Source organism: Periplaneta americana, chromosome 14 (genome assembly GCF_040183065.1).
Source record: "Periplaneta americana isolate PAMFEO1 chromosome 14, P.americana_PAMFEO1_priV1, whole genome shotgun sequence".
Taxonomy (NCBI): Eukaryota; Metazoa; Arthropoda; class Insecta; order Blattodea; family Blattidae; genus Periplaneta; species Periplaneta americana.
Window position 1 is genome coordinate 13,913,535 of NC_091130.1, and position 22,928 is coordinate 13,936,462.

General features: G+C 35.9%; 2 protein-coding genes across 4 annotated transcripts in view; both read left to right on the forward strand.

Moving 5' to 3' along the window:
* Positions 1 to 13,708, forward strand: part of LOC138713165 (medium-chain specific acyl-CoA dehydrogenase, mitochondrial-like) — a 28,460-nt gene extending 14,752 nt beyond the window's left edge. For both annotated transcript variants that reach the window (XM_069845007.1, XM_069845006.1), the window contains exons 7-11: positions 1,689 to 1,797; positions 3,645 to 3,785; positions 4,742 to 4,843; positions 9,485 to 9,655; positions 11,761 to 13,708. In XM_069845007.1, coding sequence (XP_069701108.1) covers positions 1,689 to 1,797; positions 3,645 to 3,785; positions 4,742 to 4,843; positions 9,485 to 9,655; positions 11,761 to 11,910 — 673 coding nt within the window. In that variant the 3' untranslated portion in view covers positions 11,911 to 13,708. The remainder of the gene's footprint in view (positions 1 to 1,688; positions 1,798 to 3,644; positions 3,786 to 4,741; positions 4,844 to 9,484; positions 9,656 to 11,760) is intronic.
* Positions 1 to 22,928, forward strand: part of LOC138713166 (medium-chain specific acyl-CoA dehydrogenase, mitochondrial-like) — a 632,224-nt gene that overhangs the window by 564,373 nt on the left and 44,923 nt on the right. For both annotated transcript variants that reach the window (XM_069845008.1, XM_069845009.1), the window contains exon 2: positions 12,857 to 15,063. The gene's annotated coding sequence lies outside the window, so the exon portion shown is untranslated. The remainder of the gene's footprint in view (positions 1 to 12,856; positions 15,064 to 22,928) is intronic.

Consider the following 22,928-nt stretch of genomic DNA (forward strand, 5'->3'; position numbering starts at 1 on the left):
ACTTCCTTCCGAGAGAGTAGTGGATGGCGCCTGGAACATTTTCTAGGTTGTTATAGAACTTCTTAGCTTGGGAATGAATAAACTGTTTGACTGTGTCAATACTGGTTTCCCTGTGTAGTTGGCTGTTACGGACAAACCAAGGAGAATTGAGTGAAATTCGTAGGACTTTATTTTGAAATGTCTGGATGTGTTTAATTTCACTTATTGCAGCTCCTCCCCAGACAGGACAGGCATAAAGCAGTAGAGGTCGTAATAGAGATGTGTAAAGTAGCATGCGATTTTGTAGCTTTAGAGATGATTTCTTGTTGAGAAGCAGATATAATTTAGTGAGTCTTGAGTAGGCCAATTTAAGTTTGTTGTTGATGTGATGTTTCCATGATAGACGGTGATCTAAGTGCACTCCAAGATATTTTACAGCTTCATCCTTTGGTTTCCACGGTATCACGTTGGTTGAAAGATTTATGCATGGAGGATTAGCAGGACGACACAAAGTAAATATCATTGCTTCGCATTTATTGTAGTTTTTCCCATTGGAATCCATTCATACACCTTCGGAAATCAATCTACTGTCATTCTCTTCATTTGACCAAACCATCTGAATTGTTTTCTTTTGATATAGTCTACAAGCGATACTTGCACTTTCATTTTTTCTCTCATAACACTATTTCTGATTTTGTCCTTCCTTGATACTCTTGCAGATCTCCGTCAGAAATCATTCTTTGTTGTTGTTGTTGTTGTTTTCTAATGCCAGGCGTTTGACAATAAAGTCATTTGACCTCTTGCACTCCAATATTTTTCAAAATATTATCATGACCAGCCACTGAAGCACAGATTGAAAAAATGACAAGTTGTAGCCGATTTTAAGTGATTACCATATTTTAACGTTTTGGTGGCTACTTCATTCGCACACAACCCCCAGAATGTCTGGAGGACCACACCTGCTGTTGGTCGACGGGTCCATTGGACCTAGCTGGGAGATCTTGTTGATCACCAGCTTTCCCTCCTTAAGCCACTGGAGGACGATTTTAGTACCGGTACCATATCAGGTCAGCACTAGGAACAGAAAAGTAGAAAGAGGAGGAAGGAAAGTGAAATGAACCCCTAGGCCTCGAATGTTCTAATGCCGTCGGGGTCGAAGAAAGTAAGTGTTCAGTCAGAGGACTGGATAGGAAAGGGTAAAGAGGGAATTAGGTATTGGTTAGAGGAAAATTATACCAAATTCAGTCATTAACTCATCAAGCTGACCAGTGCTAATTGATGAATAGCCCCTCCCTTTAGTTCAGCTTGTAAAATTATGCTTACTAACAGCTGCACCACGGGAAGGTAGGGATGGGACATTGGGTATTTGTCCAGGTTGGTTCCTTAAAGCCTTCAATGGGAAGGATTAATGGCTCTCCCTCTGTATTCGACAGATACCCTTTTGTAGAATGTAGTTTTGCTACTGTCTGTGACTTCAAATGAAATGTTTCTGAGCCATATGTTATTGTAATCAATATACTTACTCAAATTATTCAAAATAGAAGTTTGCGTCGGTTAGAGTGAGTGGGTGGGCTCGTCTTCTTCGAAGTGTTCCCCCCCCCCCCTTGAGTGCTGTTTTACATCTTTCTCTCAAAACCTTTGCACCTGTTCCATAGTATCACTATTTTTGCTTGATGTTATGCTCACTAATGGTGATTTCTCTTCTACAGGTATTTTGTTTTAGCACGAACAAACCCTGATCCCAAGTGTCCTGCAAGTAAAGCTTTCACTGGTTTTGTTGTTGATCGGGACACACCTGGATTAACACCAGGCAGAAAGGTAACTAACACTTATTTGCAGTTTTAGCAAGCAACCTACTCTAAAATCTGAAATAAACAATTATTCTTCTGTTTTTAAAAATGAAGGTATCATTGTAATGAGAAAATTAAAACCACGCGCAAATAAATTTTTATATCTTACTAATCATTGCCTTATGTTACGAGGCGCATCCAGAAAGTAAGTTTCCCTATTAAAAAAAAAAACAACACGCACTTTCAGGAAAACATTTATTGGCAACAGGTACAGCAATGTTTCAGCTATTTTTCAACATAGCCACCATCAGAATTGAGACACTTGTCGTATCATGGGATCAACTTTTGTATCCCTCTGTCGTAGAACTCTGCCGCCTGTGAATGGAACCAGCGTGTGACAGACGTCTTCAGCTCTTCGTCGTTGCCAAAACGCTCACTGGAGGACAGGAATTTCTTGAGGTGCAAGAAAACGTGAAAATCGCTGGGAGCAAGATCAGGACTGTAGGGTGGATGATCAAACAACTCCCAGCCAAATTCCGTCAAAACAGCTGCTGTGCGCCGAGCTGTATGTGGACGAGCATTGTCATGGAGGAGCACAACACCTGCAGTAAGCATTCCACGCCTCTTGTTTTGAATGGCACGTCGCAATTTTCGCAGTGTTTCACAGTAACGGTCAGCGTTCACTGTTTCACTTCTTGGAAGGAAGTCAATGAGCAGAATGCCCTTCCTGTCCCAGAACACCGTGCACATCACTTTCCGTACCGACAGTGTCTGAATTTCGTCTTTACCAGAGATCCACTATGCCGCCAATGCATTGACTGCTGCTTGGTTTCCGGGGTGAAGTGCAAAATCCAAGTTTCATCGCCTGTGATGATCCTGTCGAGGAACTCGTCGCCGTCATCGTGATACCGTTGCAGAAATGTCAGTGCTGCTCCTAAACATTGCATTTTGTGTTCGGGTGTCAGGTTTTTCGGCACCCACCTGGCACACACTTTTTTGAACAACAGGTGCTTAGTGACAATCTCATGCAACAAGGATCGCGATATCTGCGGAAAATGGCTGCTCAGCTCCGTAATCGTGAAGTGATGGTTCTCCATGATGCACTGCCGCACCAGCTCAACACGATCATCATTGATGAGGGACAGTCGCCCACTGCGCTCTTCATCATGGACACTTTGACGACCTTCGGAAAACTGCTACACCAGCGACGCACCATCTGCTTACTCATGATGTTCGGCCCATAGACCTGACAGAGCTGCCGATGAATTTCAATTGGCGCAATGCTTTGTGCATTAAAGAACTTTATCACTGACCGAACCTCGCAGGCGGCGGGAGAAGGAATAAGAGCTTCCATTTCGGACCACTGCTGCCACGCTACTGGCACCAGGCGGGACCTGTCCGGCTAGCATATGATTGATACGCCATAGATCTGTTACGCATGCGCATTTGACACGGCTAATTACGTTTACTTTCAAGGGGAAAAAATCGGGAAACTTACTTTCTGGATGCGCCTCGTATTTATATTGTCTAGTTTAAGGTAGTATATTATTTTTCCTTTAACAGCACCTGTCCACACTGCATTAATTGTAACTTCACTGTTTCAAATTTTAATATAAATATTCTGTTTGGAAACTGTAAGATACATAGCATGTTATGTAATGTCTGTCTGTCTGGGATGTTTTGATTCACATTTTTTGGCATAAAACACACAGCAGGACTGCACAACTTCATTTCATGAAATTACTGACTAAATTACGTATGTAATTTTTTATTGCATTTGTTATTTATGGTTAGGAAAATTATGATATGTGTTTGATTTTGTTGTATAGTCGCTGGTAAGTTTTTCTTTCTCATAGTTTATAAAAATTCTTGCAGGAGATTAATATGGGGCAGCGATGTTCAGACACGAGAGGGATCACATTTGAGGACGTGAGAGTGCCTAAAGAAAATGTTCTCCTGGGTGAAGGTGCAGGCTTCAAGATAGCAATGGGAGTGTTTGATAAAACCCGTCCTCCGGTAGGTCTGCCATTAATAACTACAAAAAAAAAAAATTGTATGTTCTGTGGATGTTTCAGTAAATATGTTCCCCAGGTCAGATAAATGGATAGTAATTTATTATATAATGAAAAATATTCAAAATCTCAGCCATATATATTTCTGACTTCTAACATTTCATTTCTAATTCCATTTATTTATTCCAGAGATCTTAAATCAGCATTGTAGCTTTAAGATGTGGAACAAATCAAAAGTTATACAAAAATATATAATACATAGCAAACAGATTAAAGCATATACAATTCATCTGTTGAGTAGAAGGTATGTGTATGGACAAATTTTGTTAATTCTGTTCTGAACCTTTTCTCTTGGCCCTTCAAAGCTTTAAGAAAATTAGACAGTGCACTGACGACCTATATTGACATTCATACATTTATGCCATTTTTATACAAGAAGTTTTGAATTATTGGTAAAATGGGAAAGTCTTGCTTTCTTTTTTTAAGAGGCTGACTTATTATTTTATATTTTTTAGCTTCTCTCTTTCTTTCTTAGTTTGTTTTTTTCTACGCTTAAAATTCTGTGATAATTTATTCTTTCGTTTGGGAACACTTTTTTTATAACAATATAGTTCGTCTATAGTATTTTGCTTTCTTGGTCATTATTTTTAAATGAATTCAGTATTTGTATTGTCTTCAACGTGTCATCCATTCTATTTTCTGCCAATACAATGCTGAGAATAGTAAGGAATGTATGGATTCCAAGTCGGGACTGTAGGAGAGAATTAAGTGTTCTCAGTCACTAATTTATCAAATCTCGGTGGAGGGGGGGAACATAATGTATTTATTGTATTTTTTATGCATTATTTTATGGAATTGATAATGTAATACTTTCATTCAGAAGTGAAAATTGAAAACGCACTAGAAATGGGCAGTACAATATAGTACATTATTGACTGTTAATCTTCTGGTTTTTTTCAGGTTGCAGCTGGTGCTTGTGGTTTGGCTCAAAGAGCGCTTGATGAGGCAACTAAGTATGCTTTGGAAAGAAAGACTTTTGGTGTACCAATTGCAAACCATCAGGTATAGTCGCATGTTTCTGAAATATATCCCTCCTTACTCATTAAATAGTTAATTAGCTTCCATTGCTCTCTGATGTAGTCGTTTCCTGCATGTGTTAATTGACGAAATCACTATATATTTCACTTTTGCCTTTACTTAATTCTTCAATAAAAAAAATTTGCAGTAGAGCCGAAAAAACTAACATGAATCTTATTTTGAATATATTCTTTCAGATTAATCATAAGATCAAAAATTTCTGCCACTGTAAAACTACTTTTTCTTAGAAGAATGATTTTATCTTATTCCATGGTTTTTAGGTATTGCTAGAAGTGTTGATCTGTGTTTTTTTACTCTAGATTAAAATTGCATGTTTCTTGTTTATGTTCATTAATTAATTAGGATTATAATTAATTATGATACTTAATCACTCATTTAAAGTTTGTGTGACTGCAACCTGTGTATATTTTTGTGTGCTTTTACTTTGTTTAAACCAAACCCTTTAACTCTATTAAATATAGAATATAATCTAAATTTAACAGAAGAAATACTAAACTCAGAAGTAGACACTGAAATACTAAAACAATTGTCTTTAGAGACAATTAATATTAGGTACTCTCCACAAACCTGGCTTCATTTATACACTGACGGATCCTTGATCTCCAGAGAACAAGGTGCAGGTGCAAGTGTTACGTGCTGTCTCTTCTCACTTTATAGATCTCTTGGATATGGAACAACAAGTTTTGATGGAGAAATCATTGCAATAAGTGAAAGTCTCAGGAATCTTCTATGCCACATCAGTAAATTTAGGAATGCAGTTATATTGTCAGACTCCAAAGCAGCTATTCTATCAATAGTCTCTAAACACACACCTTCATCTCAAACAGCAGAAATAACTAAAATGCTCTCTCAATTAATATCACTCAATAAAAGAATTGTATTCCAATGGATACCATCCCATTGTGGAATCCTGGGAAACGAGAATGCGGATGCTTTAGCAAAGAAGGGCAGCACTGCTACTTACAGACCTGTTACTAAATCTACGTATTACTGTGTGAAAAGATTTATTAAATCTACATACTTAGACTTCAACAAACAAAATTTGATAACACAATCTCAAGGGAAAAAAATGGAACTCTCTGCATCAAAATCCACAGTTAATTCCCGATTTACCACGAAAATCGTCTGTAGCTGCATTTAGATTGGCAACAGGCCATGATTGTTTGGCCAAACACCTGCATAGAATTGGAATATATCAGTCCCCTAACTGTCCATTGTGCAACTCAAACCAAGAAATGGATTCGGAACAGTTCAAAATCTGTGCTTCAGTGGCTGGCCATGATAATATCTTTGAAAAATATTGGAGTGCAAGAGGTCAAATGACTTTATTGTCAAACGCCTGGCATTAGAAAACAACAACACAACAACATATTGTTTCTGCAGGGACTTAATTTAGGGTCTATGCCATGTATTGTCTGTTGACAGTTGCTGATCTAAAATATTGGTGAAATTTAGTTGGATTGCAGATTTTATTATAGTGAACATTTGTTGGTTTTCGTTGTCTATAGCTAGATAGTTATGATCATCATTTAGAATATTAATAATGGAAGAGTATAAAGACCGTGAGACCCATTATTGTCATTTTTTTAAATGGTTTCAAAACAGATTGTATGTGTGAAGCCCGAAATTTGACCCGAACAAATGTAACATTGAAAAATTCCTTTGCAGAATGAAAAGTTACATTTGTTTGGATAACATTTCTGCACATTTAAATGACGAAACTAGAATTATTCCAATCATTTATTATCATAATACCCTGGTCTCTTAAATTGACTGAGCGTATTGCGAATTAAATCAATGGCTTTCACAAAACACTATCAAATATTTCATGATTTCTCTGCATCAAAATCCACAGTTAATTCCCGATTTACCACGAAAATCGTCTGTAGCTGCATTTAGATTGGCAACAGGCCATGATTGTTTGGCCAAACACCTGCATAGAATTGGAATATATCAGTCCCCTAACTGTCCATTGTGCAACTCAAACCAAGAAATGGATTCGGAACACCTCAAAATCTGTGCTTCAGTGGCTGGCCATGATAATATCTTTGAAAAATATTGGAGTGCAAGAGGTCAAATGACTTTATTGTCAAACGCCTGGCATTAGAAAACAACAACACTTTGTTTATAGTGTGATTTTTTTTTTTAATTTCACTTATTGTATTTGTATTTTTGGTGGTGTGGAAGAAAAGGTCTGATGGCCGTAACTATACCAGAGTAAATAAATAAATTGTTAAACTCCGATATTAGGAAGAACACATTAAAGCACATTGGAAAGCTAGAGAAAGAATGCTGCACATCAACTAACTGCCATTCGACAATAACAGCAGCAGCACTCTAAAAACAATTTATGTACCGTAAAGTGGGGTGACTTTGAATGCCGAGGTGACTTTGAACAGTAATTTAGCGCCTTTCTAAATTAAATGCTGTACCCAATTGCGAAAAAACTGAACTAATTTATTGACAAATTAAACGGTTTTTTCGCAATTGGGTACAGCATTTAATTTAGAAAGGCACTAAGTTACTGTTCAAAGTCACCTTAGCGTTCAAAGTCACCCCACTTTACGGTATGTATTAAGTAGATACTCAGAATTTATTTCTAATTAAATTATATAAATGCACTTCTAAATTTTTCATATCTTAAAATTCGTTCCTTCTTGCATTGACTTTGGCAAAGTTATCTATTATTTCTTTGAACATGAAAGACGACCCTGCAGTGGAATGGCCATTAACAGCATTTAGTGAGGAAATCATCGAGAAAATTCTCAATACTGGTATGGTGTTAAAAGATCATTGACTAAAATTACGCGAAATTAGTGAGGTTATGTGCGCCACATCTTGGTCAGTGAGTTGGGATATGTTTAAGGTCTCTGCAAGGTGGATGCCGCATTTGTTATCATCTAAACGAAAACATGGCCGATGTCACATTTTGAAAGACTGTCTGTTTCGATTTGAGAACAATAGGTCTGGCTTTTGTAAGAGATTTGTGATCACAGCAGATGAAACTTGGATCCAACACTATGTAAAAGAGACAAAAGAGCAGTAGAAAGAATGGAAATAGTGACTCTTCACCTCCGAAGAAAACAAAGGCTATTTTGGCTGGAAAAGTCATGGCATCACTTTCTGGGATTCTAAGGTAATAATCGAAAAGGGGAAAACTGTAAATGAAAAGTACTTTTCAAATCTGCTGCAGCAATAGAAGGGGAAAATTCGTGAGAAAAGCCAGGTATGACCAAGAAGAAAGTGTTGTTTCATCACACCTGCATTCGCAATTCCTAAACTAGGCCTACATTAACTATACTTCGAAATGTCATACTCTCTTTATAGTATTTCTTTACAATTGCGTTACCAAAGAAAGGTAGATGTATTTATGTACTTGGCTTCTAGTCGACGCATGCGTACTGTAAACCTAAGACAAATAGAGCATGACGCCAATTCGCACAGGAATAGGTGTGGAAAATTCCTATGAATGTAAGATCTATGTTAGTGACAGGTTAGGTTTGGTTAGTTCAGGCTTTTGGCATGATTTATACTTTTTTTCGTTGGTAGGTAGATATGGATAGATATCCACCTTCCTTTGGTAACGAAATTGTAAAGAATTAACATCCCCCCCCCCTATAATGGCTTCTTTGTTCTTTGTAACGTCAGTGTGTCTACGAACCTATGCAAGATAAATGGTTATTGTAAATGAGAGAGAAAGCAATGGTTGATTAATTATTCAGAAGTGTCGTGATTTTAATTTTCTCCGTTGCTAATGAAGTACACAAACAACTGACTACATTTCGAAGGTTGAATCTATCTTCGTCTGCAAGTGAAGAATTCATTGAGGAAGCTGTCCTAATTGTTGGCAGTTTTACGTGACGTATCTATTTGTAGCGACCTCAACGTGTAGGGTGTCTTTTTTTTTTTTTAACACTTTTGTTCAGCTGATGAATCTAGATCGAATCTTCAAAAAGTAGGTACCGGTAGTTTTATATATATATATATATATATATATATATATATATATATATATATTTATTGTACTCTCACTTTGAGAGAGGAAAAGAGGCTAAGGGTGTTCGAGAATAAGGTGCTTAGAAAAAATATTTGGGGCTAAGAGACATGAAATTACACAACGCAAAACTGCATGCATTGTATTCTTCACCTAACATAATTAGGAACATTAAATCCAGATGTTTGACATGAGCAGGGCATGTAGCATGTATGGGCAAATTAAAAAATGCATATAGAGTGTTAGTTGGGAGGCCGAAGGGAAAAATACCTTTGGGAAGGCTGAGATGTAGATGAGAGGATAATATTAAAATGGATTTGAGGGAGGTGAGATATGATGATAGAGACTGGATTAATCTTGCTCAGGATAGGGACCGATGGCGGGCAATGAACGTTTGGGTTTTCTGAAAGCCATTTGTAACTAAGTATACCACACCGTTAATGGAAAAAGTTAAAGCTACATCAAGCTACATCTCTTCTGTATTATTACTTGTCCATAGCATTTTCTGTTCCCATACACTCCCATTAATCTGGAAGTATCCCTAAATTAATTCACCAATGATTCACTAACACACTAGATTTAAATTCCTTTGTCACCGATTGTTTTCTTAGGCTGTTTCCTTCATGTTGGCGGACATGGCGATTGGAATAGAGACATCACGTCTTGCTTGGATGCGGGCAGCCTGGGAAATTGACCAAGGGAGAAGAAACACGTACCATGCTTCCGTTGCCAAGGCACATGCTTCCGATGTTGCTAACAGATGTGCTAGTGATGCAGTGCAGGTGAGTGTATTCATAAGGTTGCCATATCTGTGTGAAGAAAACCTAAACACTGAATGAATTAAGTTGTAAAGCATATTAGGAACACATGGCCCTGCATGATATATGCTGCATGCTTGTAGCATTATTATTTTGAAGTACCAATGTGAAATACAGTGAAACCTCTCCTTACGGACATCTCCAAGATACGGACACTCCTCATATATGGACAGATTTTTATGTCTCAACTGAAATAATGTAGAAATAATGATAAATTTAACTCTCGTTTACGGACACGGAAGCTGTTTCACAGTCCTAAAGCTTGCTTTGGCTCCTGACTGCAGACAGAACTTGGATTTCAAGACCTAATGTGTTACAAATATGGAAAATTTAGTTTTGAGAACTGTACAGAAATTCCTTAACATTATAGATGACAATAAGGATCTCGTAGGCTACCACTAGCCCAGCCGACTACCTCTTGTTAGCTGGAAGCGGGTGGATAAACAGTCATAAAATTTAACCTGTCCGATGGGTCCAAGGTTTCCGCGATGGTGAAATTGTATTTGCCACATGATAGGGTTAGTACGGTAGAATTATTCTCTTCACTTTAATCAGTTGTTCTGTTTCGAGAGACATGGCACCTGAACGTAAAAGTAAATTACAGTACTGCATAACTGTAGACCAGTGGCGGTGCGTCAATAAGAGCACAAGAGCACGTGAACACCTTGTTTCCATTAATGCACGACTAGTTTTATTATTTAATACCATATTGACGTAGTAGGGATGTATAATATCAGAATCTAGTGTTTTAAACTTCCCGCATCTGGCATAAACTTCTTATGTAAACTTGGCAACATCCATTCACGTACAAGCCGTGCTCTTTTCATGAAGGTTACAGGAATTTCACGCATGCATGGGAGAAAATTGTCTTTCGCTGGCTGCTTATGACTCGTCAAGAGCACAAAGCGTTAAGTGAACAGTGAATCTATCCTACAGATGTCAGGTGCATCGATGCCTATCGTTCACATGCTGTATCTCGAGGAGGAAATTAATAGTTTATATTTTAGACTGTAGGTGTCAGCATCTCACTGTTGGAACGTTTACTTTGTGTGGATGTGTGTACAGTGCTGCTACAAGAGTGTAGTTTGTGAATTACTATACTTCAGTATCAGCATATAGCAGATAGCAGGGTTTGGCCATGAATGAATGTATATATATTTATCCATGGTTTGGCTTTCAAACACGTGCTGGCTGAATGTGATAGTGGTATGAATTTAAATATCTGTATGGTGGTGTATATTATTTAAGAATAATATTTACTGGCATGTATTTATAGTAATCAATCTATGCGAATGGGATTACAGTACTGGTATAGGCTATAGTGTATCAGTGTGTTGTGAATCAAAATATGTTACTGAACACACACTTTTGTAAATAACGGCACTGTTGTATGTATTAATTTTTAACAAATGTAAACAATGAACTCTGTTCAAGTAATTTTGAACAGTAAAGAACTGGGTAAACTGGCTTACCAGAAAAAATTGGAAATAAAAAGACTGGGTATTATTATTATTATTATTATTATTATTATTATTATTATTAATAATATTATTATTATTATTATTAATTATTATACTGTATGTTGTTTTGAATTTATATACGGTTTTTTCGATAGTGAAACATCGGAATCATGACATTTCATATTAGGCTAAACGTACGATTTCAAATTCTCTTCGATTCTGGAACAGAAAATTGTTGTGAACACACATAATATTTTATCACGAGCCGCCACTGCTGTAGACCTAGAATAAAATTGCATGGCACAGTACTGTATTTTCCTTTTTCGGTCGTATCTGCTGTAGTTCAAAGTTGCAAAGAATTTGCTGTAGTACAGTGGACTGTATTTCAAATTAAACTACAGTAATATATTTCATTTAAAGCGTGAAAGGATACATAATGCATATTATAAATTTACTGTTAGATTGGGGAGCCTCCCTCCCAATAAAGGACACCTCTCACATGCGGGCAGATTGTTATGTCCCTTCGATGTCCGTAAATGAGAGGTTTCGCTGTATATAATAATTATTGATTGTCTGTAGAAAGAACAGAAATAAGAACTTGTGTTTCAGATATTTGGAGGAGCCGGGTTCAACTCTGAATATCCTGTAGAGAAGCTCATGAGAGATGCCAAGATCTACCAGATCTACGAAGGCACAAATCAAATCCAGCGTCTTGTTATCTCCAGGGAACTTATTGAGAAAGCAAAACAGAAAGCGTAATTCTAATGCTCAAGACTTCAAATACTTAAATCTCTCACTATGAATAAGATTGCGGATGTAGACACTTGAGCTAGAAAAGTAAAATAATCTAATAGATTTATGCATGTGACGTCGTCCCTAATGGTCAAGTGGATGCCACATCAGTTGAGAAGGATGGGTTTTTGAAAGGATAACTATCTTAAGCAAGGTTTTCATCGAGATATATGTGAAGGTGGAGGATCGTATGTCATAAGATTATGGCATGAAAACTAATTTTGTTCCCAAATGAGAGGGCTCTAAGAAAAATTCACCGACCATTTCTTGCCCACTGTGTTCCCTAATTTGTAGGAAAATATCTGCAGGAAATTGAAATTGCTAAGAATCACCATCACCCATCATCTGGGATACCTAATGAATCTCATTTTGCAGCTCTCTTTACCTCAGGAATAATTTATCCACGCTACTTGAATAACAATATTCAGGGATATCTCTCTATTGACCATATCTGGAAACGTTATCATTGAAGCAATCTTATTTAAGGAATCAGATAATATGACATTGAAATACTTTGAATGAGTATTAAATGCATACCAAGTTTTGTAATAGTAATATGCGTTACAAGAGCGGTATGTTGAAGTTTTCATGTTCGAGGAAAAGTCTGAAAAAGCGAAACGTAGTTGAGCTTTTTTAATTTCCGAGAATTGAAAGAAAACATACCGCTCGTATATCGTACATTATTTTGTGCGAAGATCGTTTATTACATACCTGAAAGAGGAATTTCTAATTAGTTGCAATGAAATCTCCATCTTGGTTTCTGTTCAATGACTGCAAATTTGCAAAACAAAAATATCTATCTTCAACATTGTTGCTTTAAAATGTTTTCTGTGTTTACTATACTCCAGCAGGTCGTGATATAAGTCTGTCTTTTTTTCCCCCCAGTCTATAAATGCGAACTTCAAACGGTAAGGTTATGTAATGAGTCTGGAATCTTGTTGATTTTTTTCACGGCTTCCTTAATGTTACTTGCATCACGAATGCAGTAACTTTAGTGGAGTTGTAGAGTTTACTTAATTTTTGCAAATATTTAAAAACAATAATTAACAGTGCAATTTAGGTGAAATTGCAGTGGTAAGTTTCCAATTTATAATTATTACTATATAGAACGTCTCTAAAAATAATATGTTAAAAGCCTAAAGCAGTAAAATCAATATGTCACTTAAGCGGTAAGAAGAGGGAAATTGTTATGTGTGTTAGGTTGGGAATACTGAATGTGGAATTTTAGACTTTCCGCGGATTGGTTTTGTGCGGAAACCAAGCAAATACGCACGATCTCGCACAAATTACTAGGTGTAGGACACAGATGGATTCTGAAAATTAATTAATTAATTTAATACTTATAATCACTGAAAACTTTATGATACCTTTAGTGTATTAACGTTTGAAATTTACCTGACTGACTAGTTTCGAAGTGGTATCATTTATTGTTCGAAGCCTAGTTGGACAACGAAGGATATCACTTCGAAACTACTCAGCCAAGTAAATTGAAAAAGTTAACACAGTAAAAATATCATAAAGTTAGTCAGCAAAAATAATAATAATAAAAAAGATGAAGTATTGTGGTTTGTGTGCGTAGTATGCTTGATGTATAATATATAAAGGATTTTTTATATATCAATTTTGGAAGGAAAGTGAACATTATATGATTATATATTGTGGTTTCTACATTGCTCAATAAAATATTCTTGCTTACATATATGTAAAAGTACAAATATATACCACTTTTGTTAAAATAAATAAATTCCAAGTTGTCTATTTTCAATTTGATAATATTTTAACTATATTGATATTGTAACTTTTTATTCTACTTTTACAACCACACCCCGACAACACTATGACTTTTATTCTTAATAATTCACCCTACAACAATGGGCATTCCACTCAACACAGCAACACAATAGTCGTTATTGCACTCCACACAGCGACAATGACAATACACGTGTATTATTGAGAAGAACAACAATGTACTCCTAATTTCAATTTATGTTCACAAAGCACTATGTGCAGAACAAAACTGTCAGTTCTCAGTTCACAGTTCGCTTACCTTGGCTAGTTCTTCTAGCTCACTGTTCAAATTCACTGCACGTCGAACTCAGGTCCTCCGGATGAGTTGCACCTAGCCTGGATACTGCCATAGTTGCGGACTCACTCAAGTTCACTGCACGTCGAACTCAGGTCCTCCGGATGAGTTGCACTAGCCTGGATACTGCCATAGTTGCGGACTCACTCAAGTTCACTGCACGTCGAACTCAGGTCCTCCGGATGAGTTGCACTCGCCTGGATACTGCCACAGTTACGGACTCACTCAAGTTCACTGCACGTCGAACTCAGGTCCTCCTTGCTCACTGCTGTCCAAGACAAGACTTGAAGACTGACTCCCTGTCAGCCACTCACGGTGTTATTTAATACACCGCACGTTCTGGAATCTTCTATTCGCGTCGTTTTCGAAATCTTCGAGAGAAATATCCCTTGCTCTCTCCGCTCCATGCTGTCACTGTAGCTTTCCTCCCCCCTTGCTCTATACCACGGTTAGCGTCAGGGGTTCGTGTTTCCCCACGCCTTCCTTCTCGCTAGATGCGCACGCAACTCCCTGACGCGACCAGAATATTCCAGACGGGTACCACGATATTCATACTTACTTTGTATCTATTACACTTAGATTGGCGTTGTAACACTATCAGTTGTTCTTTGTAGATCATAGTGTCACTGCAGAAGTCAATAGAGTTGTCACAAAATGGGCGTACACCCCATGTATTCTTATTTCACTTGCTTTGTGAATGTTGATAACCCTATGCTTAGGTTGGTACCATGCTACCATGGTAACTGTGCAGTTATAAACAAACATAGCTGACCAGAGTCCCAACCGATGGATTAGAAGAGGATCTGCAGATGATAAAGCTCCTTTTGTCTGGCCTCCACGAAGTCCCGACCTCACAACATCTGATAATGCTGTCTAAGGGTTCATCAAGGACAAAATCACCGCTATACGAGCAGCTGTGGAAGATCCCTTCAACGAAGTAACCCTTCATTATCTCCGCAAAACATCTGCCAGGACATGTTGCTGTGCTGTGAAAATGAAGGCCTTCATACCAATGTCTTGGATCGTTAAACTATCAGGTATATGTCCAATTCAATGAATTATAATGTCGTAATAATGAGGGATACGCCCACTTTGTGATCTCACTGTAGTGCTGAGTTGCTTAGCATCCTTGACCTCTGAGGTTGGAAGAAGAGCATGTATAGTCAAATAAGGTGGTTTATGGATATGTCTAAGTAAAACAGAAGGCTGTGATGGTAATTCAACAAGTTGCTGTTTGGAGTGAGATTTATTGTATTGTTTTGTATTTATTTCCATGATATTTGTACATCACTTCACAGCTAGAGCATGTTAAAAAATCTTAATAGTTCTACAAAGTCTTAATTCATAGTCACAGTCTAGTTGAAAAATATATACAGAAGGGTTTTGTTGTTGTTTTCTAATGCTAGGCGTTTGACAATAAAGTCATTTGACCTCTTGCACTCCAATATTTTTCAAAGATATTATCATTGTCAGCCACTGAAGCACAGATTTTGAGGTGTTCCGAATCCATTTCTTGGTTTAAGTTGCACAATGGACAGTTAGGGGACTGATATATTCCAATTCTATGCAGGTGTTTGGCCAAACAATCATGGCCTGTTGCCAATCTAAATGCAGCTACAGACGATTTTCGTGATAAATCGGGAATTAACTGTGGATTATGATGCAGTGAGTTCCATTTTTTTCCCTTGAGATTGTGTTATCAAATTTTGTTTGTTGAAGTCTAAGTATGTAGATTTAATAAATCTCTTCACAGAGCAATACGTAGATTTAGTAACAGGTCTGTAAGTAGCAGTGCTGCCCTTCTTTGCTAAAGCATCCGCATTCTAGTTTCCCAGGATTCCACAATGGGATGGTATCCATTGGAATACGATGGAAGGGTTTTACAATATACAGTACTAGTACAACACAAGGGGTTAGTATTGATACTTAATACAAGACAGAAATATTCATGCTGCGTTGTTGAATGTCATAAATTCACCTACATAGAAAGCTGAGAAATTAGATACTTCTTTAATTTGACCTTAAATAATCTTATGTTTTGACTTTGATTTTTTTATATCCATGGGAAGGCTATTAAAAATGCCATATAACGCAATCCTTTTGGTAGCAGGATGAAGCATGAAAGTTATTTTTTTACGAGTATTTATTGCTATGAACTGTTGAATTAGTTGCAAAAGTTTCACGATTATATAGGAGGAAGTTTATTAATGAAAAAATATACTGATAAGTCATGGACATTATTTGTAGTGTTTTTAAAATGGTCCTACACGATTCCCAAGATTTGGCACCTACTATTATTCTAATTACCTCTTTTTTTGTAGTAGGAATATATTCTTACTATAGAGAAAGTCGATAATATTGCAAAACAGGCAACATATTTGCAACCAACACCTCTTCAAGTGATATCTCTATCCAGTGCTTTTGCTTCAGTAAAGTCTAATTTTACAAACCTATGGATCAACAATTGGCTCTCTTCTGACAAAGGAAAAATTTTACAGTCTGTACAAAAGAAACCAAATGACCTGGAAATGTACAAAAACTTGCCCAGACATGTTCAAACATTTTTAACAAGAGCCAGAACAGGTCACATTGTCACACAATTGTACCTACACCGATTTCACATTTCTGATAATCCTACTTGTCTGTGGTGTAATAATCATGATGAAGATCTGGAACACATTCTTCTATACTGTCCATCCATAAACCACAAAATAAGTAAATTAAAATCATCACTACCAATTGCAGAAGACACAGCCCTGCAGTATATATTGACTACACCCCAACTCTGGCTACTAGCAACAGGCATCTATAATGAACACCGATCAAAATACCCCTCATTTCTCGTGAAAAACAACTGAATAGACTACAGTGGACTATAGTGAACTTTATGTTGTCAGCAAACAGCTGGATAAAAGGATTGATTGTAGAATTTCCCCAGAATATTATTACAAAACTCATTACCGAGTGGAAGTATGCAAAGTATTATTTATTGCATAGATATAATAGCAAAACATGCTGAATTTAGTTTGGGGGTAATTACTTTAATGTGATTTTTTCAATTTAATATATTATCGATTTGTAAGCCAAGAAATTTGGTTGTTGTTTCTGTTAGTTACCTGTTGTTAATTATTGCTCTTGAAATTTGCGAGGTTAAATTTGGGCAGGATTTAAATTGGATTATGTTAGTTTTATTACAATTTATTATTAATTTATTGGCTGAGAATCAATCACATATTTTGAGGAGAATCATTTTTAGAGAGAAACCCATTTTCTTGGTGAACCACCTCTTCATTCTCTCTAGAGCCGCCTCTGCTATGTAGTTGCATAGTCACGATGAGACATCAAAAAAAGGAAAGTTATTGCGTTCGTGTATGAGTGTAAATGAACTTTGATATACGGTAGTGTTAAGTAAAGAAAATAACTGCTGCAAATATTATCATTCAATGTCCAAACAGTGACACATCGAAATTTATAATATCCGTTTTGTACATTTATTTCATAAGAGAAACATACAACATAAAGTATTACGATATGTTACACATAAATTTATTGAAGAATATTATATTAACAACGGATTATTTTATGATCTACGTTAAAATAAACTCTGACGAAAATCTGCTGACTAGAATTTCTGAATGGGGAGAGAGGGCTGAAGCTATAGAAGGTACCTCTTAGCTCTTATGTTCATCCTTAAAATAAAGGCAAATTATTTTTCAGATAATAATAATAATAATAATAATAATAATAATAATAATAATTTATTTAATACTTTACACTTGAGCTACATTAGGCATTGCAGCCCGAAAGAGCAGAAGCTCGTGCTCGGGCGCAGTTCAGATCAGTTATACAAAATATATCACAAAATTAAGAGAGTTCATTGAGCACAATAACATTAATAAGTGGTAAAATAATACAGCATATAATAAATATTAGAGTATCAATTTTTAACTCAATTAGCTTAAACAAGTAAATAATTAATGTGATTTGTTTCTTAAATCTATGTGAGTTAAGTGTACTTAGCTCAGGGTAAGCTCTAATTAATTCATTATATATTTTGGGTCCAAAACTTCTGCTGTGTTTTAATCCGGCAGTTGTGTGGCATTTGGGAGTATTTAGAAAGAAACTGTAATTTTGTCTGGTGTGGTATTCGTGAGGATCAAATTTAAATTTATTGTGGTTTTTATGGAAGTAAATCAGCAATGTTTGTTTATAAATTTGTTCTAGGTTTGATACTCCAAATTCCTGAAAAATTAATTTTGTTGGGTAATCAAAAGGTTTATATAGACAAATTTTGATAATTCTTTTTTGGAGCAAATTTAAAGGATGGAGAGTCGATTTTGCCATTCCTCCCCAACCTAAAATACCATAGGCCTACTGAATTATTGATTGAAACAGAGCTAAGTACACAGTACGCGGAACATAAACAGGTAAATAAGAGCGTAGAATGGAAAATTTGTGGATTGTTTTATGCAATCTGTTACACAGGAAGGAGATATGCTTGTCCCATTTTAAATGTTGGTCAATAATAATGCCTAAATATTTAACTTGTGAGGATATACTCAAAGCGTTACATGAGCAAGTAGATAGGTTACAATCATGTATTGTTATACTTCTGTTATTATTCATTTTTAGTTGCTCAAGCCCATGTGATGTTAATGAAAATGGTATTAATTTTGTTTTAGAAACGTTCAAAGAAAGTAAGTGAGCATCCAGCCATTCTTTAATAATGTTAATACCACTGTTAGAATTTTGATAAGTTTCATTCCAACTCAAACCGCTAAATATAACAACAGTATCATCAGCATAAGAATACAGAGTACCAGAATATTTCTCAATGTCAATTTTAAGTAAATCATTGATATATATTAAAAACAAAACAGGATCTAAAATCGTCCCCTGAGGTACACCTATATCAATGTTACGTGATCATTTATTTTAGTTGCTTGAGTTCTATTACTTAAGTAAGATTTAAATAATTTTAAAGCCATTCCATTAATTCCCAATCTATCCATTTTATTCAAAAGTATATTGTGATTGACTGTATCGAAAGCTTTTTGTAAGTCTAGAAAAATTCCTAGACATTTATTTCCTACATCTAATTGTTGAATTATTTTTTAAGTAACTGCCATAATAGCATCATCAGTGCACAAATTTTTTTCTGAAACCAAATTGATTATCATTTAGTAGTTTATTTTTTTTTCTAAAAATTGTATTAACCGTGTTTTTATACATTTTTCAAATACTTTAGATAGACTGGGTAATAGTGAAATAGGTCTGTAATTATTAAGATTATTTTTGTCACCAGACTTGTGAATTGGTATCACCACAGCATGTTTTAGGGCTGAGGGAAATACACCTTGAGATATGCACAAATTAAATATATAGGGGCAAGTGGTTTAGAAATAGCTTTGATAATAAGTTTCAGGATATTTGTTGTAATACCATCGATACCAGGAGCCACATTATTTTTTAAACTCTTTACAATATTAATGATTTCACATTCGTTTACTGGAAACATAAACATAGATGATATACTTTTATTATAAGTAAGGTTATAGTGATGAGTATTAAATACTTTCTTTTTTATATTAGATACGATGTCATGACCTACATTAGTAAAATGATCGTTAAATTCGTTTGCGATAGTTTCCTTATTTTCAATTTTTATTCCATTTCGACTTATAATTGTCTTTAATATACTATTTTTATTACATTGGGTGTCAGTAGCTTCGTTTATGGTCTGCCAAAATTGCTTTGGATTATTTTTATTTTTGAGGCGTTTTCATTTAATTTTGGCCATAACTACCCATTACTTTTTTACTTGATTATTTAACGACGCTGTGTCAACTACAAGGTTATTTAGCGTCAATGGAATTGGTGATAGCGATATATTTGGCGAGATGAGGTCGAGGATTCGCCATATATTACCTGACATTTCTTATGGTTGGGAAAAAACTCGGAAAAAACCCCAACCAGATAATCAGTCCAAGCGGGAATCGAACCCACACCTGAGCGCAACTCCGGATCGGCAGGCAAGCACCTTAACCAACCAAGCTATATATGCCGGTGGCTAATACCCGTTATTTTGTATAATATTTTAATCGTTTTTGTACACAAATATTGCATTTTAACGTAGTACACTCCAACCACCCCTTAATATAGACTCCTCTATTTCGTATAATATTTTAATCGTTTTTGTACACAAATATTGCATTTTAACTAGTACACTCCAACCACCCTTTAATATAGACTCCTCTATACCTATTAATTCCGTATAAGAGTGACCTTGTGGTGGACTACATGGAAACTACATCAGGTAAAATAATTAATTAAAGTGTACCACTTAGAAAAAATTATGTAAAATTAAATAAACTTAAATGTTGGTACTAGAATTTAATTTAATTACTAGTCTAAATATTAAGTAGTACAAAACCTCTTTTCCTACTAAGCGAATTATGTAAGATCAATTTTTAGGGCATTTGTAAGGGCATTTTTTAAAGATTTTTAGGTCATAAATGCATTGTTTTTAGGACATTTTTTCATGATTTATAGGTCATCAAAATCCTAGCCCTAATTATTAACAAAAGGAAAAATACTCTGAAGATCTAATGCTTGTACTTTCACTATGCATGTTGTTGCTCTTGACAATACCCAACTGTAATACTTGAATGAATTAATCAATTAATGAATGAACCAATCAGTGAATCCACTGATGAATGATTCAGTAAATCGATAGATGATTGATTGAATGTAGTGAAGAATTATTATCAATTAAATAGTAGATGATAATCACATACTTGCAAGGGCTCTTGGAACTCGTGCATGGATCAGTGTTGTCTGCCTTTGCACAAAGAATGAAAAACAACTTGAATATTAGTTAAACTGAACACTTGGGCACTCTGCGAGATGGAAGAGCTTTGTATACTGACTACAGCGTCAGGTTCAATAGCAATATATAATTTATATTTTTCGTACACGACTCTAGTAATGACCTGCAGGCTCATAATAATATTCATAAGATAATCAGTCACCCAACACCTGATTATAGTGTTTCAAAACTCGTACCATAACTTAAGTGATGTGACAAGTACTGTGGCAACATCTTTTGACACTTGCAGTAGAAATGGCGCTGACTTCACAGGTAATGTAACAATTGAAATAAATACTTGTTCAATATCAGAGACTGGAATGCTTTACCTGCAGACTTACTAAAGGCTTTACCAATAACCAAAAATGTATTTAAAAATAGGCTTAAGGACTTTACTAATAGACGGTAGTAGATTATACACACTATTGAAAGGGTGTAATTGATATCTTGTTATTTGAAATGTTCTATTAGTGAGGAAGTGTGTTGTGTCAGTGAAGTGTGTAGTGTCAGTGAAGTCTGTTGTGTAAGTGAAGTGTGTTTGTGTCAGTGAAGTGGCTGTGCAAAGTATTTGAACAGTGAAATGGTTTTGAAGTGTTAGTGAAATCAGGATAGAATCAGTGCAGTGAGGGAGTTGACAGCGAAATAGGTGTAGTGCCGAAAGGTACTTGTGCAGGTATAAACCTGTCACACTCGTGGGTCTTAGTTCGAACTTAGGGTTAAGATGCAAATTAGATTTACTTTACATGTTAGTTTAAGTGATCATGCTTCATTTAATTTAGGATGCTCCTTGTTGTTATTATTATTATTATTATTATTACTTATCATTATTATTAATTATTGTTTTTTATTAGTTATGTTTATTATTAATTGTCATTATTGAGTGTAATTAGTTACCACTGCCACCGGGTATATACCCATTTGCAGTGTGAATAAATACATCATATAATATAGTTAGAATAGTTCTCTTATTGTTTATGCAAGATATATTTGCCTACACCTAATTGCACTCTAGAAATAGGTATTTTATTTGTAGACAAATTTAACAAAGTTCATTCAAAATACGAGGCTGAACAAGAAATGTTTCTCAAACATGATTAGGTAGCCCTTCTTATTAAGGAGGATAATTATTTATAATGTCATTAAATATAAACATATGTTACAGTTAATTAAAAGAGCCCTTCGTCCTAGTTTACATGCACTTTCAAGTGTATCTCAGCATGAAACTACTGATGGAAGAAAAAATGAAATGTGGTATGGTGAGTATTAATGTAAGACACATTGTGAGAAATCTCTGAAGTACTGTAATTTATTTTTCTCTTACCCATCAAATTTATCATAAGAAGACAATATATTGACAGTAAATTTGTTCACATAGGTAGGATGAATTTTTTATGTACAGCGAGGAAAACAACTGAAATATATAGGATGAAAGAGTAATGGAACGGAGAAAAATTCTCTCCGGCGCTGGGATTTGAACCCGGGTTTTCAGCTCTACGTGCTGATGCTTTATCCACTAAGCCACACCGGATACAACCCCGACGTCGGACAGAATTGTCTCTGATTGAGTTCCAACTCTTGGGTTCCCTCTAGTGGCCGCCCTCTGCATTACGTCATAGATCTTTTATGAACATAGGACCGAAGTCCACACATGTGTTGAGGTGCACTCGATATGAGTGACTAGTTGGCCGGGATCTGACGGAATAAGCGCCGTCTTAGATCACTTCGTGATTTATGCATATCGTATATTATTTTATTTCAATGTACCGAAGTACATATGATATTTCCATGCAGATATTCTGCTTCATCATATGATGAAAGAGTAATGGAACGGAGAAAAATTCTCTCCGGCGCCGGGATTTGAACCCGGGTTTTCAGCTCTACGTGCTGATGCTTTATCCTCTAAGCCACACCGGATACAACCCCGACGTCGGACAGAATTGTCTCTGATTGAGTTCCAACTCTTGGGTTCCCTCTAGTGGCCGCCCTCTGCACTACGTCATAGATGTCTATGAACATAGGACCAAAGTCCACAAG